The sequence below is a fragment of the Solanum tuberosum genome, unplaced genomic scaffold, assembly GCF_000226075.1.
Source record: "Solanum tuberosum cultivar DM 1-3 516 R44 unplaced genomic scaffold, SolTub_3.0 scf00140, whole genome shotgun sequence".
Lineage (NCBI taxonomy): Eukaryota > Viridiplantae > Streptophyta > Magnoliopsida > Solanales > Solanaceae > Solanum > Solanum tuberosum.
The window spans coordinates 815,243-833,201 of NW_006239064.1; the positions used below are offsets into that span (position 1 = coordinate 815,243).

Here is a 17,959-nt window from a genome sequence, read left to right on the forward strand (position 1 = left end):
AGTGGGAAGGGATGGGACGTATTTTTGTCCCGCCAATCCCGATTCCGTCCGAATCCCGGTCAAGGCGTCCCCCGTCCCCCTTCGTCCCGTCCTCGTCCCCTTACCAGCCCTAACTAGTCATATAGTATTGTAGTTTTTGATTTTGATATCTATCATCGTCTATTGTTTATTGTGTTGTAGGTTTTACATTATTTCTTTTGTTAGTTACTATGTTTTCTTTTTCTTTATACTTGAATTTGTTGCACCTGAGACTAAGGTCTCTTGAAAATAGTCTCTCCGTTTTCTTGAGGTGTTGTTAAGGTCTAAATATGTTACCCTCCTTAAATAGGATTTATGAGATTTCATTGAATATGTTGTTGTTATTGTTGATATTTAACTAAGCATATTTAATTCTTAATTATATGGAATGCATATTTTTGATCTCTTAGCTTGTGAATACTCATAAATTTTCAAAAATGCTAAATTGTTATATTATTTTACGACTCATGTGTTACTCTTTGTACCAATTTATGTGACACATTTCGCTTTTCGAGAGTCAAACAGTTTAAATTTGATCGAGAATTTGCTCATAAAATCTTCAAATTTTTAAAAAAGAAATTTATATATTTGTAAACTACATAAACAGTACTGTAAGTCTCAATAATTGATAATTCAAAATATTCAAAAGATATAGGAAAAATTTACAGTCAAAGATAGACTTATTTGAATCTCGAAATTCGAAATGTGTCGAGGAACGGAGGAAGTACTATTATTCTATCTTTTAGGATACCATACTTGTAAAAGAATAGTTCATCTATAACATAGAGTTTATAACATTTTGATCCCTTTGTGATTTAATTTTTTTTGATTTAGCCCCTAATATTTATCTAAGTACATCAAATATTTAATTAATTGAATTGTGAATTTTTTATTTCTTTGCTTGTACAATTATCCATACTCAACGATAATAATTAAAATTTTATATATAGTCAAGTATAACATATTTTTAACAAGAAAAGATACAAACACGCACATTTTGATTAAAGGTTAGTATAGTATGACTCGATAGAAAATAATTTCCCTTTTAATGAATCGTACTTTGTGTAAATCCGAATTTGTCTCACCCGAATACTAAAAAAATTCTACTTTACTTTTTCTTTTTTAATTTAATAAAGCAAAAAGGAAACATATCCTTCATCAAAAAATAAATGATATATATATATATACTGTTATTAATCTTCTCCCTATATAATGTATTATTATGTATGTACTGTTATTATGTACTGTTAAATTCTGCAAACTTGATTTAACTAAAACAAAAATTAGTTATGAATAACTTTTGTTGTCAAACAACAAAATTCGTTACTAATTCTATCTATGACAAATTAATAACAAAATTTATTTTTAGGTTATATTCCTTGGGGATGGGAAAGTGATATTTAACGTAAATATCAAACAAGGATATTATCATCATATGTTGTGATAGAATGATTAATACTTTTGTATTCTTAACTAGCGATTTTCAAGTTTAAGTTTTGAATATGAAGTCCTATTTGATATAAAATACTTTACCCCTAAAATGTGACTTTTTGATACAAATTCTAATTAATCGATTTTCAAAACAGATTTCAAAAGGTCGAATAGAAAACCCCAAAAATAAATAATCAAACTAGAATATGTATGCAAGAGCCGCCCCATGTTATTGATTGTGAGAGGTGTGACCCATTAGTTGATTGATCACTACTTACAAATAAACATTGACCCAAGAAGCATTATATATATGGGGACAACCAAAAAAGTTTTCCTTTGGATAAGACACCAATCTCTCCATTTGGGAACTTTCCTAATTTTCCCTAGTGAATATTTCAACAAAGATATTTTAATTGTTATTTTTTGGAGTAGAAATGAGGGACTATGCATGTCAAGGATCGTATCGAAGACATAATTAAGTATATAACAAAATGTTCTTTAATAACACAAACTTTTAAGTGAGACAATCGTCAAATACTATAACTTGACGAATTTTCGGTTTTGGTAGTAATTTTATTTGATCATTTGGAATCACCTTTGTGTTGTTGTTTTTTTTTTTTTTAAGAAAGGCATTTAGTAAAATGCAATTGGATTTATAAATTAAGAAAGAGTGAAAGGTGTTGATACCCTAAATTATTTAGGGAACATACATAAGTTATATTCTAAAGTTTGTTCAAAAAAGTTACTTACACATTTTAACTTTACGTACACATCTAGTTTCACTTCAAATAAAAATAAAAGGGAATTAACTATTAAGTTATTTCTATAAAATTAATTAAAGTATGCAAATGACAATTTTAAATGTATTTTCCCAATTATTTACCACCAACCACTTTCTCATATTGAAAGGGGAAAAAAGAGTGTCCAAAATAAAAATATAACAAGAAGTTAAAAGAAGATGAAACTATAAAGTTTAACAAAAGAAAATACTTTTGACACCTTCACCTAAAATAATTATATTTGGAAGTCCATATCAATTCTTTCTCATGTGGAAGTGTATGAAACTATATATGAAGAGACTTATAAAGACTCTTACAAATCTTTATTCACTTTAATTTTCTAGTCAATATGTCTCCCCTAAAGTTGGTTTCTATAAGGCCCTACCACTAAAAATATCGCCATGTTCAAGATTTTTCTTCAAACAATTAAGCATTTGTCACTATTTTTATGTGATATTAATTTTATTAATTTGTTTCTTCAAAAAAAGACATATTTTATATGTACAAATAATTTAATTTAAATTTGATATTTTTAATAAGATATTTCTATAGTCACATAAAGTACGACTATTATTAATTCTCTCTAAGAATTTTTCTTTCTTAAATTTCATGACAATATGAATTGGAATAAACTGAGTTATTTATTTGGATAGTTAATAAAGTGACATGAACCATAAATTTTTTGCATAGCTGATTCTAACTAATTTGAGATTAAGACATAATTGTTATAGTTATCGTAAGCTGACACCAATTATCAGTCTTGATTGTTTTATTTAAAAAAATTTATTGGAAACGGTCCAATTTAAATTCCCTGTTCTTTTTTTCTTCTCGTTCAGATATAGCTGAAAATAGTAGCAAACAGTTCTACGTAACACCAAATTAAACCAAGTGGAAAATTTATTAAAAGTAATTTCCATACCATATGAATATGTATCGTGGTGCAATAGTGAGACTGTTTTATCTTTTACAGAGGTTTTGGATTCGAATTTTAAATATGGAGAAAATCTTGTAGAGAACATCACCCCAAATGGACCTTGCAATTCGTAATTTGAATTTAATCGAATCTTGAATGCGGACTCTAACCACATATAATTTCCATGTTTTGATTACAATATATAATTACTTTTGGAACACTATATATGGCTACCTTAGATTATGGACAAGAGATGATTTTTTCTTCTTCTTCCACTAATATGTATAATTATGCTTTTATATTGCGCAAATTATTAAAATGTTCACCAATAATATAGTTCTTCGCATGTGCATATTAATTATTTATATTAGATAGAAAAAAAGTGCACGAAAGGTTGGTAATTTGAGTTGCCATGATTAAAAACGTTAATTAATGTTAATCATGATTATTCCTTCTCAATTTTCATTATTAAGGATTCTAACCACCTAAATTCTAGGTCCATCAGGCTATATTCCAACTTTATAACTCTAAAATTTATTAGAACACTATAACCACCTTGAGGTTACGAGTGTCAAATGAACGGGTCAATCCATTTCAACTAGGTAAAAGATCGCCCTCGCGCAATTAGAGGTAAGGCAGGGCTGAGTTCTAGGTGGGAAGGAGGTTGTGTCGAACTTAATATTTTTCCTGGGAAATCAGGATAGATATTCGTTTAATTAGAAAATCATAGGGGGACTGGGCCGGGCCTTGCTTGGAATTGAGATTGACTTGCATTTAGTGGGTTGGATTTGTCTAGCCCGGCCCACTAGACACGTGGTTTAACTTTAAGTATAAGTTGGATTCCAATACGAATACCATCAAAACAAATAGTACCAAATAAACACATTTATACTTTCTATACATTTCTACACGTAGGAGTATATTAATTGTTAAATCCATTTTAGAGTTATAGACGTTTGTTTTTTCCCCTTCACTAAGAAAGCATCCAAACTAGAGGAACCATGGAGTAGGGGAAATTAGGCAAGAGTTAGGACCAACCATATACTAAGACCCTAAGCAAAATTTTATCTTGGTTTAGTGCTTTACCTAATTAAAGATACAAAATTAGGGGTAAAATTATTTGGATTAGTGGAATATAATATGTAACCTATTTTTCAAGAAGTAGTAATATTTTTGTTTTTGTAGTGACCCCATTTACCAGACTACCTTGTCATATAGTAGTCAACATATATATACTTGTTTGATATTTGTATTGAAATTCGATTAAATTCGAATTCACATATTATAAGGTTTATTTTTAGGGATAGTGCTTCCAAACATAATATTTTCTTTTTTCAAGAGTTCAAACTCAAAATCTCTACTTAGAATGAAGAAATTTCAATCATTTCACCGCTTCCACATTTTGGGACATGACCTTATGGCACAAGATCACATCATAGCCCCATCACTATTTTATTTCTATTTAATAGCAAATGTACGTGTCTCACCAAGGACAACAAATGCAAATCTAGCTAATTAACCTTCTAGATATCTACAAAAAAAAAAAAAAACCTTCTGCATATTGCAATATCTTTTTTAGTTTGTCCAAACAGAATATTTGCTCTAAATCACAAAGTTAAGAGGTATATCAACTTTTTTTTATGAAATGATATATAATAGTAGCATCAACTATGTTCATAGAATCAATTTATCGTTGATCTTCTTATTTTATTAATAATGAGATGATTTATGGCAATACAATCAGTATCTTTATGTTCATGTTATAATTGATCTTACGTACTTATTACTCTGGATGATAAATAATTACCTCTAATTCTATTCTAGGTGACCAGATAAAGTGATAGTATACATACTTTTTTATCATATTATAATGCAGAGAAAACTTAAACTCATAAATAATAACCCCATTTGTGTTTTCATGTTAAACATAATTTTAATTTTCAAATATCTTTATTTCAATTAAATTTTAAATATTTTTTTCAAATATGAACTAATTTATGTAGAAACACTCGATAAATAATGCTATAGAGATATTTTATGAACTTAATAAGTTCGATTTGTTAGAATAAATGACCTAGATATCTTAAGATTGGTAAGATGTGACTCAAGATTCACTAAAATTTCATTATATATTTGGAATAATAGATAAGGCTAAAGGACATCAAAAAGAAGGATTGGGACAGAAAGTAATGCAACTTGAATAATCTTATTTATTCATCAAACCTCCTCTAAAATATTAAAGGGTGGCGCGATCGATGCACAAAATATGATTCTGTATTTACATAGAACTTTGAAAAGGGTTGCATCTCAATTGTATAGTGTAGATAATCTTCTATCATAATACATGCATTAATAACTATTTTTACTACTCCTATATATTTACTATATGCCAAATCAGTACGTGGATTATAATCTTATAATTTCCTCATCAGCCAAATCAAACGAAACGATATGCCCAACGGGAGGTCCAATATTATAATTAATCTCTTAAACGAGCCAACCAATGCATCTTCCCGTTCAACATAATTCCTTCCGTACGTAGATGAATCTCATCATATTGAATTCTGCAACACTTCTCCATCTACTGCTACCAAGAGTAAATACTTCAACATTTGAAATACAATGTAGTCTTAAGGACTTCGAGAGTTTTGGTTGTGGGGGAGAATTTTGTGAACCTCCTTGTGTTCCAAGTGAATTGGTTGAAGTTATTTCTTTTTATATTTTGTACTCTCATATTTATAGTGAATTTTGGGGGATCGATGTCTGATGATAACGATCACCTTGTACTCATTGGTAGTAGGACTAAAACAAAAATACCATGGCCCCAAAATTCTACTGATTGAGACAGCTCTCCCCAGTCCATTGTAAAAGGATTGTACGCATAAAGTATATCATAATAAAAAGAATCACTAATGCACAATAATCCATGACTTGAACCAACAAACTCAAATTCTGTGTTGACGTTCCTCACAACATCTTCCACACCATGATCAAAGAATTCAAGAAAGTAAAACTGATAATTTGCACAAAAAATAATGCAAGGATCGGTCTTTACTGCACGAGACAGGTGCAAATTCACAAGGTTAGGATCACGACACAAGTTGCTGTTAGAACTTTTTAATTGCTCTTTTGAGTATTAGGTGATAGATATGCTTAACTTAAGAATGGTACAAAATGTGTACTTCTGGTCACGACGATGACATAAATATGTCCATCTATGATTGGAGAAGTTATTTTTGTAAGTCCGATAACATATTTGAGTTTTTCCCCTCAAATTCTTGTCATGTTCAGTATGATTTGATTTTGCTAAAGATATTCAGGGTTAGGGATATCAACCCAATTAAGGCAGCCAACATGAACAATTGTCTGAAAAGAATTAGGCATCCCCTTAAACCTTAGAGTCCTAAAGACACAATTTTTAGGATCATATGAAACAAGATTGCCACCTCTGTACTTAACCAAGAGCTCTCCATTCTTCAACAAGCATAGATATTTCATCGGTAGCAAAGGTCGTGTTACAGAATTTGGATTTGGAATATAACTTCCAATTGTAAACTCCTTGATCCAAGACTCTTTCACATTGTATTCTTTCATAACCCAAATTTCTAATCCGATCCTCCCCCCTTGTTAAACCATATTAGAACAACACCAAGACAACCTCCAACAACTGCTAGTTGAAGCATATGAATAGTTCTTAAGTCAATACCAAAATCAAACCTGTGGTACTTCACCAAATACCTCATCAGCCAAATCAAACGAAACGATATGTCTAACAAGAGGTCCATTATAATCTCTTAAACTAGCTAACCAGTGCATCTTCCCGTTAAATATAATTCCTTGACTACTCTGATGAATCTCATAAGGAATTTCTGCAACACCTCTCCATCTATTGCTACCAAGAATTAGTACTTCAACATTTGAATTCAAACCTGGATCGGGATAAGGGCTCCTGATCTTGATCAACTTGTACTCTTTGGTAACAGGATGAAAACCAAACCCAAAAACTACTCGTGGCATGTAAGTTGCTAATGACATAGGCAGCTTTAGGTAATCCCTTGTAAAAGGATTGAAAACATAGAGAAAATCAGAAGAGAAAATATCACGTATGCATAATAATCCATGACATGAACCAACTATATGAAACTCTTTCACAGAGCATACAAAAGGGGTGCTAATTTCCCTCACAACATCTTCTTCTCCCATAATACCGCGATCAGATAATTCAAGAAAGTGAAGCTGAGCACCTGAGTTAATAATAATGCAAGGATCATTCAATAGCTCTGGATCATGAGACAAGTTGTAAAATGATTTGCGAACAATGATGAATTGAAGTAATGATATTATGGGAAGCCTAGAAGCTATGTCAAGGACAATTTCTTGAGGCAGAAGATCAAATCCATATGTTGAGGGAGATGCTTTATCAGACTGACATTTCTGATTTTTGGTTTGTGTATCCATTACACATACAAATACAAAAAATTAGGTATACAAAAGAAGTAGGAGGCTTGGATATTTATAGTTAGTAAACAAGTTATGCATCAATTTATAAGTTTCTTTGTATCAATTCATAACATCTCCTTTCTCCTAAGTTTTCTTCTAGTTTTACAAGATGCATGCATATAGTGCTTATTATGTTAGTTGTGAACAAGACTTTTGAGTTCCTCTTTGGATTCTTTATTACTGATTTTTTGCGGTTCATTGCACCTCGCACCTAAAGGAGTCGGTCCTTGTGAGGAGGAGGACTCGTCTCTTGCTGTCAAAAGTGCTTACTCATGGTCTATCGCACACTTATTAAGACAATAATGATAAAAATAGTGAGTTAACCATTTTACTCTTATTAATTATTAAAGGATTTAAAACATATTTAGTCACTACATTTTTCAAATATATTAACTCAATGTAAATAAATTGAGGATATAATAGGAGAAAAAAATTATACTTTCTTGATTTGTCAAAAATGACAAGTAAACACAAAATTAAATTAGAAAATATTTGACAAGTACAAATGAACGGAGAGAGTTTCTTGCCAATATTTACTTAGACTGCAATAATAATAACATACTTAGTATAGTTCAACAAAGTGTGATTCGAAGAATGTAGAGCGTATAATGTATTCAATAAAAGTTTAACATGATCAATAATCCCCCTATTCTATATTAATTAAATTTGTGAGGCAATGTACACCTATTAAGAAAAATAACAGTTAAGGACATAATTTGAATCATATTTTTCATTATTATCCTTTATAAATCATAAATGTAACTTTATAAGTAGTCCAATTTACTCCCTTCATTCCTATTTATATATCATCATTTTAAATTCACGTCCCTTAAGAAATTAGGTAAGTTTATCATTGTACTATTATTTACTATTCTCTTGAAGTCAAGTTTTCAATAAATGAACATGAATTAATTTATTTTGATTAATTAAATTGACCAATGAACATCAATTAATCATTTAGTTTTTCTATGTTGGTCAAATATATATACTTTCAAGCTTAATAACTTTCAAAGGGTAAAATAGTAAGAATAATGCCTTTTATGCTTTGATTTTGTGAAATGACAAATATTATTAATCATCTAATTTTAGTAAAGACGACAATAAATAGGAACATATGGAGTATCTCCTAAAAACTATCAAACTTAATTAAAGGAAAGAGCAAATATGGAAAAAAATTCAAACATTCATCTTAAACTTTGAACAATTCAACCGCTTTGCAATTTGCACAATGAAAAATGCCTCAAAAAATCATTTAATGTGGAATATATATCTAAGGCTAATAAAAATGTGATTAATTCTTTTGACCAACATTCTATTAAGAAAAACATTTAAGGACATAATTTAAATCATATTTTCCATTATTATCCTTTATAAATCATAAATATAACTTTATAAGTAGTTCAATTTACTCCCTCTGTTCCTATTTATATGTCACAATTTTAGATTCACGCCCCTTAAGAAACTAGAAAGTTTATCATTGTACCATTATTTTAGATTCACCTCCCTTAAGAAACTAGGTAAGTTTACCGATAAATGAACATGAATTAACATATTTTGATTAATTAAATTGACCAATGAACATGAATTAATCATTTAGTTTTTCTATGTTGGTCAAATATATACTTTCAAGGCTAATGACTTTCAAAGGGTAAAATAGGAAGAATAATGTCTTTTATGCTTTGATTTTGTGAAATGAAAAATATTAATTAGAACCATATATTTTTAGTAAGGACGACATATAAATAAGAATGGAGGGAGTATCTCCTAAAAAATATCAAACTTCATTAAGGGAAAGAGCAAATATAGAAAAAATTTCAAACATCCATCTTGAACTTTGAACAATTCAACCACTTTGCAATTTGCACAATGAAAAATGCCTCAAAAAATCATTCAATGTAGAATATATATATATCTAAGGCTAATAAAAATGTGATTAATTCTTTTGACCAAAATTAATCAGTGAAAATCTAAAATATGATTCTTCCTTCCATATTTAAGGTTAATAAAAATATGATTAATTCTTTTGACCAAAATTAATTAAAGAAATTCCAAATATAGTTCATCTCCCCCACCCCCCACCCCACCCCACCAACCCAACAATTACTATATAAAGGTTGATGCTTCATTCACAAAGGCCACAACCTTAGCAAAAATAGAAAAAAAAAATGAAGTCTTTATATTCAAATTTGCCAATATTTTTCCTTGTTTTCATTGCAAATTCATGTTTATTAGTACATTCATTCAATGTATCCATTAGTAATGAATTGAGAGCTACTTTAGACACAACTTGTATCGTCGATAACGCTGATGGTGGACGTATCGGAATTAAAGCCAGACATACCTATGATTTTCCATTGAGCTCTTACGCAAATTGTAACTTGACTTGTCGTCCCTTAGGATTAAATGGAACGTATTTTTTATATGATCGCGATAGAGACTCTAAGAGGTGCGCGAATGTTACATGTGAATGGCATGTAAAAAATGATGGATTGTTTCTCAATCTTCAAGGCCAACTAGTTCTTCAGTTTCCTTGGATGAAAAAACATTAATCGCGAATTTTGTAAGGTCAATTGTTCTCCTGAACTATTAAAAATAGAATAATTATATAATTCGTTTGATTTTTGGAAGTATTGCATGATTTCTATAATTATTTAATCATATAACTATTAATGTATTGCATGATTTTTTTTAATATATATTTTGACCCCCATAAAAAGAGTTTCTTTATAATTTTGCGATAGAATTAATACTCACACGATAAGATACAAATTTAAAAATGAGTGTACACATTAAGGGTACAAAATGAAAATTTCATTGATGACTTGAACAGTACTCCAAAATAGTGAAAAATCATAAGTTGCATAAATTTTTTGCAAAACTAAAAAGAAGCAAAAATGATTCTCGAACATCCTTACGAGATAGTGATGAGTTAAACTATTCGTAGTTGCATGAAAAAATAATTTATACTTACGAGAAATCTAATTCCCTAATCATATTTGAAGTGAAAATCAACTCTCTATCTCCTCAAGTTCAAAGTAATGTCTACATACACTTTATCTTCCGTAGGTTTCACATTTGAAATTATATTGAGTTTGTTATTGTTGTCGCTGTAAATCCTAAAAGTCTAATTTATTTTGAAATATAATTAAATGGAAAAAATGTTTATATATATATATATATATAAAACATAAATTTTAACTTTTTTTTTTATGTACAATAAAAAACAAAAGAATTGATGATCAAGAAGAAAAGGGTGGGGTATGAAGGAAGAAGCAAAAGGATAAGGATATGAAAATATTTTAATTAATGTTATTAGCTCACTTTAATTTAAACTTAAACAAGTCAAACTATGTAATTACGTTCAAATTACACTATTAATTATATATAAAGAAATATTCTGATGCCGTGTTACGATAATCCAAAGATTATATATAAGTTTGCTTTACAAAATTCTTATTTTTTTAAAGACTACTTTAAAAGGAAAATATATTAAAATCCCCCTGAATTATATTCCTTTTACTAGTTTTATTGTCGAAACCAAAATTTGAACTTTATGCATTCTAGGATAATAACATCAGATGTTAAAACTCAGATTCTGAATTTAATTTAAGTATATTTTAATCGACTGACCCCATACCTAATCTTCTAGTTTCATCTTTGAGTTTAATACAACAAATTACGAGGGTACACAATACCCCTAAATGATAGTAAATCTATTCAAGGATGCGACATGATGGTCAATGAACTGAGTTAAAAATCGTGAAGCCTCTAGGTTCAGATGAAAATACTAGTTAATTTCTTCCGATCTATTTTAGCCTTGATGAAAAGAGTTATCTGATACTTGTATTGTTGCGATGTGACATATATCATGCGAAATTAGTCGTGGTGCACAAACTCACTCTGAGACTAAACATGAGCAAGAATATGCTTTAGCTATCCAAAGAATATGCTATACAACTTTGTTTCCAAAACAAGAAGAGTCCATAAAACTCAACACCTACTATAGTCTTTTTTGTCAAACATTTTAATTTCCTCCATTTCCAAATTCCTTCTACTTATCTTTGTTTGCCTAATTTTCTCTGTTTTATGGATAGACAAATCAAGAAACACAAATTTCACTATGATCAAACTCATCCTATACATGGATTTAATTCACTACCTCAAGAAATTGTCCTTGACATAGCCTCAAGGCTTCCCATAACATCTTTAGTCCAATTCACATTGTCTTGCAAATCATTTTACAACATGTTACATGACATAGACCTTGTGAATATGCACAAGAATCGCGTAGTTGAGACCGATCCTTGCATTATTATACACGCGGATTACCCTTTGAGGAATCAACTCTACTTTCTTGAATTCTCCAATCATCGCGATGTTATGAGGAAAATCAGGACACCTTTTGCAAACTATGTGCCTGAATTTAAAGTAGTTGGTTCATGTCAAGGACTATTATGCATATGTGATTCTTTGTTTAGTGATGCACTTTATGTGTACAATCCTTTTACAAGGGATTACAAACAACTCCCTAGATCAATCGAATTCGAGGTACAAAAATTGGTTTTTGGTTTTGGATTTCATCCTGTTACTAAAGAGTATAAAGTGATCAAGATCATAAACTATGCCAACATGTATTATAATGAACCTGGACGTTATCGTAGGTTTCGAGTCCCTTTCTTTGGTAAATCAGATGTTCAAGTACTTAGTCTTGGTACTAACAACAGATGGAGGAGTGTTGGAGAAGTTGTATATCGTTTTGATCCAAGTTCTCAAGGAATTCTGTTGAACGGGAAGATGCATTGGTTGACTCGATTTGGTAAGTATCATGGACGTCGTGATAAGCTTATTGTTTCGTTTGATTTGGCTGACGACGTGTTTGGTGAAGTACCAAAAGTTGATTTTGATGTTAAGCCAAGAATTGTTCAGTATCATTTAGTAGTTCTTGGTGATTGTCTTGCTGTTGGTCTAACTTTGCCTCACTATAAAGGGGGAGGATTTGAAATTTGGGTAATGAGAGAATATAATGTGAAAGAATCTTGGATGAAAGAGTTTAGAATTGGGGCTTATACACCAAATCCAAATTGTGTAACACAACATGTGAAACCATTGGTGAAAGTTTTATGTTTGTTGAAGAATGGAGAGATCTTGTTGGAGTACAAAGGTGGAAATCTTGTTTCATATGATCCTAAAAATTGTGTCTTTAGGACTTTAAGGTTTCAAGGGATGCCTAATTTGTTTCAAACATTTGTTCATGTTGGTTGTCTTAATTGGGTTGATATTCCACCTCATGATCTTTTACAAAATTAGATCATCTAAAACAATCAGAGGCGGAGCTAGGATGGGAAGTAGGGGTTCGGTAGAACACAGTAACTTTGGTCTAAACCCTATATATTTGTTAAGAGATCCATTTGAAAATGTATAGAATTAGATCATCAAACTTGTTTTGGGGTTCCCTCTCAGTGTATGGTACACACATTGGGGCCCGACTACATCTGGATTCGCATCAGGTAGTAGGGTAAAAACGCTCCTTAACAAAGGCGACTCTGTATCCAGATCATCAAACTTATTACAAACCTTTATTGAAAAGCTTAGTACTTTGTTTCTTTGTCTTTTGAAATAGTTGTGTAACATACAACAGAAGGTGCTTATTTCAGTGATATATGTTTAAAGACTGTGACCTTGTGATTAAATCGTTCCGTGTTTGATATCAACGTTGAACATTTAGAGTACACTTATCGGAAAATCATAGCCTGTAAAAGGAGTGGTTTCAGCAGAAGTTGGTTCCTCAAAAGTCATGGTTGAGATGCCATAAAGATAGTTTTTTTGTTTTTAACTTCTAGCAGACACAATTTTAGCTTGCTATTCTTCTGCAAGTTGCAAAACATCAAAGTGTATGTTCATTAGTCGATAACGGTTACAGAATCGTGATGTGAACTTTTCAAAGTTATCGTGTAGGTCACTGGAAATCACCTTACATCTAAGTTCTTCACGTGCACGAGCAGTATATCATAGACTTTGCAGATCATATATAGTTTTCGAGTTGTTACTTGAAGCATGTTTTTGCTTTGTCAAAAGACTGATTATGTATATATGCTATATGTTGAATTGAATCCCCTTGGCTTCTTAGTGTGTTTACTTCTGCGTACTTTGACTCCCCTGAGTGAAAATTTGAGACTGAGACGTAGTTGTTGTAAAATCCCTACATTCTAAAACTAATTGACAAAGTTAAATTATGCACATCAACATTATTAAGTCCATAGACCCCAAATTTTGATCACTATTCATCCAAATGTCCACTCGATTACGTAAGATCGTTGATGGAGAAACACTACCAGTGAAGATTCATATAGCTGACTGCAACTTGTTTAAGACTGAGACGTAGTTGTTGTTGATGTATTCATCAATATGTCCACCACATTGTCGTGTCTACACTGTAGAAAAAAACATGAGATCTCAAAATCTTCAATTTTCTCTGATCCCCTAGAAGGATGTTATTTGCCTTCAATTTTTTTTTGTCAATTTCATGTTCTTTAACAAAAAAGGCATGTAACATCCCGGTTACTGCTATTACATCGATAGTATAAAAATTATTTACACTGTCAGTATAAGAAAAACCAACGAACATAATTAGCCGACATAACATACCAAACCCTTGATTCATACAAACACAACCTTCCAAATGCTACACTCCACCATTTGGACACTTCCCCTTACCATTTTTCTCTGCAAAAAAAATCACCATATGAATTCTAACATTTTCTTCTTTGGACATTGTTTCTTAGTCGCCCGTTCGGCTCCCTTTCTACATCATGTATGAAAATTCAATAAACAAAATGTCAAAAAACTAGCCATTTTCTTCCTATATATGCACATTTCAAGCCCTCACAAGTCGTAACAAGCAAAAAAAAAAAGACCTCACTTCTTCGTCGTGGCATGAACTAATTTGCTTGGTTCAATTCCGCCCCTAAAACAAGCTCCTACTCCATCATGGGAAGGCCGAACAACGATCCTACTATTGCAGGTCCTTCAATTGTACTGCTGCAAGAAAGATTCAGACAATTGGAAAAAGCAAAAGTGCAGAGAGAAAACAGAACACAAAATTTGTTCTCACATCCTCAAGTGATGACACAAATCAATAATCATGCTTCTGTCAAGCCAGAATTCACACACGAACTAATTTTTCGATCAGAAATGTTTGATTCTGATCAAGATAAGTTCTTTCTTGAACTTAGTTTGAATAACAAGCACACAGGCTACCAAGTCAGAAAGACTCAACCTTTGTGGCGGGCGTTGACACCTAAATGTAAATATGAAAATTCTGAGGTTGATACTTCTCTCCATCTATAGTAGACATGCGATACTTTTTATACACGATCATATCAGTGTAGTTTAACCTGTTATAGCAAGTTCGTTACCATTTCTGCCAGGTTTCTAGTAATGCTTATCATGGAGATTTACAATTAAATTACCTTATAAGTAACACGATTTTGTAAATACTTTTTTGTATTGAGAGTGCATAGAACTTAAACTCGTTCACGTTGATATCCTATGGAAGTCTAACTCCTATTCTTTTCTGGTAGACACCAGATATCATATGTTTCTGAATTAACAAAGAAACTTGTTCTGTTTCAAGTCATAACTAATGAACTCATCACTGATTTCTTCACAAGCAATGTAGATTTTATAATCCAATCAATATTTCCTCCGTTTCAATTTGTTTGTCTGGTTTTGATATGACACGAAGTTTAGATCGTAAAGAAGACTTCTGAATCTTGTGGTCTTAAATTAAAGATATGTAGAATGCACCAAACTGTCGTTTAATCTTGTGGTTATTAACATGCCATATGTAAAGTTGGAACTAAAGTGGTTGCCAAAAAAAGGAAAAACATTCTTTCTGAAACAAACTAAAAAGGAAAGTTAAGTATGACAAACAAATTGAAACGAGCGGAGTAATTAGTTTTGAAGAATATGTAATCTTGGCTTTTGCATATAAACATTATAGCAAGTTCATAGTACATAAAAGACATGCAGTAGCCCCACAATTTTTACAGATAAGAGAGTACTAAATTCATTTTCCGGGTACAAAGTTTGTGGCGTAAGCCCAAGCATTGTTGGCAACTGGATCAGCAATGTGGTCGGAAAGGTTCTCAATTGGACCCTTTCCAGTAACAATAGCTTGAACAAAGAAACCAAACATCGAGAACATAGCCAATCGCCCATTCTTGATTTCCTTGACCTTCAACTCAGCAAATGCCTCGGGATCATCAGCAAGGCCAAGAGGGTCAAAGGCACCCCCCGGGTAGATCTTGTCGAGGCCTTCACCTAATGGGCCTCCACCAACTCTGTATCCTTCCACAAAGCCCATTAACACAACTTGAGATGCCCAAATGGCAAGAATGCTCTGAGCATGGATAAGGTTTGGGTTACCAAGGTAGTCAAGACCGCCTTCGGAGAAAATTTGAGATCCAGCCTTGAACCAAACAGCTTCACCGAATGTAACACCATTCTTAGACAAAATTTCAGGGAAAACACATCCCAAAGCACCAAGCATGGCCCAACGACAATGGATCACCTCAAGCTCACGGTTCCTAGCAAATGTCTCAGGGTCAGCTGAGAGTCCAGCAGTGTCCCATCCGTAGTCACCAGGGAACTCACCAGTCAAGTATGAAGGTGTTTGCTCAGAAAATGGTCCCAAGTACTTTGGCCTGTCTTCTCCATACCTATTTCATCAAATCACAAATTTTAGTCACGTCCATATCATCAAACTCTTTAGTTACCAAATTACAATTTTTCTTTCTTGAATTTTAGTGCATCTAAATAATTGGTGTATGAGAATCTTGGCGCAACAATAAAATTAGCTGTCTTATCATCATGTAATTAGGAGGTCAAGAATTTACGTCATGAAAGTAGTCGTAAAATTGTGTACGATAGACCTAATGTGGTCTAACCCTTTATTAGGATAGTACTAGCAATTTAGTACACCAGACTGCCTTTATATATAATCAACACTAAAGACATTTCTATGTCACAAAATAGTAATCCCCCTGTTTCTATTTATATGACTTATTTTCATTTTTAGTCAGTCCAAAAAAGAATGACACATTTCTATACTAAGTAATAATTTAACTTTAAAAATCAATTTTACCCTTAATGAAATGATTTATAGCCACACAAATTTCTATCATTCATTTTAGACCACAAATTTTACAAGTCTTCCTTTATTTCTTAAATTTCGTGCCAAATCAAAGTACATCACATAAAATGGGATGGAAGGAGTATTTGACATGATTATTTCAAGATTTTGCATTGTATTCATTTTTTTAAAATGGAAATAATAACATGACTAAATGAACAAAGAATAATTCATTGAAAATTAACAATAATATGACTAAATAACTAAAAATATAGTATATGATAAATTAAGAAATTACCATATGCTTTGTGGTGCACTTTTGACAGTACGTCTCATGGTGACACGTCCACCTTCGAAGCTACCAATTGTCCTAATAAATTCATTTTGTGACTTTAGTGCTGTTTGGCCAGCAAATGCAGATTGTTGAATTGCAGAAGTAGCCATTTTTATCCTCTCTTTTTTCTCTTCTTTGAGATGATGCTAATTTTGCAATATGAAGAAATGTACTATATATTAAATAAGCTTGGGAATGAAGGTTTTTATATGAAAATACATGGATTTTGAGGATCAAAAAATGTACACCTAAGCAGAAGCTGATTGGTTAATGTATTTTGGATTTGGATTTCCTTTGTGATTTTTTAATAGTGAAAGAATGAGGCCTTTGTTTTGCCATGTGGCTGTCAAATATCTCTTGGCTGAGATTGTTTCTTTCAGAATGGACCATTTTCACATGTTCACGTGAATAGAATTACCAGATATCTGTTGCTGGTGGGAGATGACATTTTGACAAATATTATGTAAAATTAATCGAAGTGCTCGAAATTTGGTTCAGATCATAAAAACTAATAATATTATGTGTAAATTTTATATATGTCATATATTATAGTAATATTTTCAAGTTAAGTAGTAGATTTAGACTTTCAAGTTATAACATGAAAAATTTCAGGTTCTAACAAATAATTTTTTTTTAAAAAACTGTTGTTTAAATAAAATAAAGAGATAAAAGAAAAATGAAAAAAAAAACATTTTTTTAATGAAAACAAGTAATAAACTAAAATTGTGGTGTTAATTTAATTTGAATTTATTGTAGATAATTAATAAATAACACGAATTAATGGATTTAAACTAATTAAGATTATTGAGTATCCTTAATTCACTCAAATCAGTTAAAATCAAATAAAAATT

The 17,959-nt window shown here is 31.3% G+C and overlaps 3 protein-coding genes across 3 annotated transcripts; 1 reads left to right on the forward strand and 2 right to left on the reverse strand.

Moving 5' to 3' along the window:
• Positions 1-6,852: 6,852 nt before the first annotated feature.
• Positions 6,853-7,599, reverse strand: LOC102592924 (F-box protein At3g07870-like). The gene has a single exon (XM_006351990.1). The coding sequence runs from the start codon at positions 7,597-7,599 to the stop codon at positions 6,853-6,855; it is 747 nt and encodes a 248-aa protein (XP_006352052.1).
• Positions 7,600-11,630: 4,031 nt separating this feature from the next.
• LOC102578329 (F-box protein At3g07870-like) lies at positions 11,631-13,318 on the forward strand. Its single transcript, XM_006351952.2, has one exon. The coding sequence runs from the start codon at positions 11,728-11,730 to the stop codon at positions 12,946-12,948; it is 1,221 nt and encodes a 406-aa protein (XP_006352014.1). The 5' UTR covers positions 11,631-11,727; the 3' UTR covers positions 12,949-13,318.
• A 2,276-nt stretch (positions 13,319-15,594) lies between these two features.
• LOC102606321 (chlorophyll a-b binding protein 5, chloroplastic) lies at positions 15,595-17,300 on the reverse strand. Its single transcript, XM_006351951.2, has 2 exons — positions 17,073-17,300; positions 15,595-16,361 (listed from the first exon to the last, which is right to left on the reverse strand). Exons 1-2 carry the CDS (start codon positions 17,216-17,218, stop codon positions 15,710-15,712), a joined length of 798 nt encoding a protein of 265 aa, XP_006352013.1. The 5' UTR covers positions 17,219-17,300; the 3' UTR covers positions 15,595-15,709.
• Positions 17,301-17,959: the final 659 nt, after the last annotated feature.

What these genes read in the sequence shown, in the direction of transcription:
- LOC102592924 (XM_006351990.1), bottom strand. Translation starts at nt 7,599, where the DNA reads ATGGATACACAAACCAAAAATCAGAAATGTCAGTCTGATAAAGCATCT.
- LOC102578329 (XM_006351952.2), top strand. Translation starts at nt 11,728, where the DNA reads ATGGATAGACAAATCAAGAAACACAAATTTCACTATGATCAAACTCAT.
- LOC102606321 (XM_006351951.2), bottom strand. Translation starts at nt 17,218, where the DNA reads ATGGCTACTTCTGCAATTCAACAATCTGCATTTGCTGGCCAAACAGCA. An exon ending in AGTGCACCACAAAGCATATG is followed by an intron (nt 16,362 to 17,072) that starts GTAATTTCTTAA and finishes TTGATGAAATAG; the next exon opens with GTATGGAGAAGACAGGCCAA.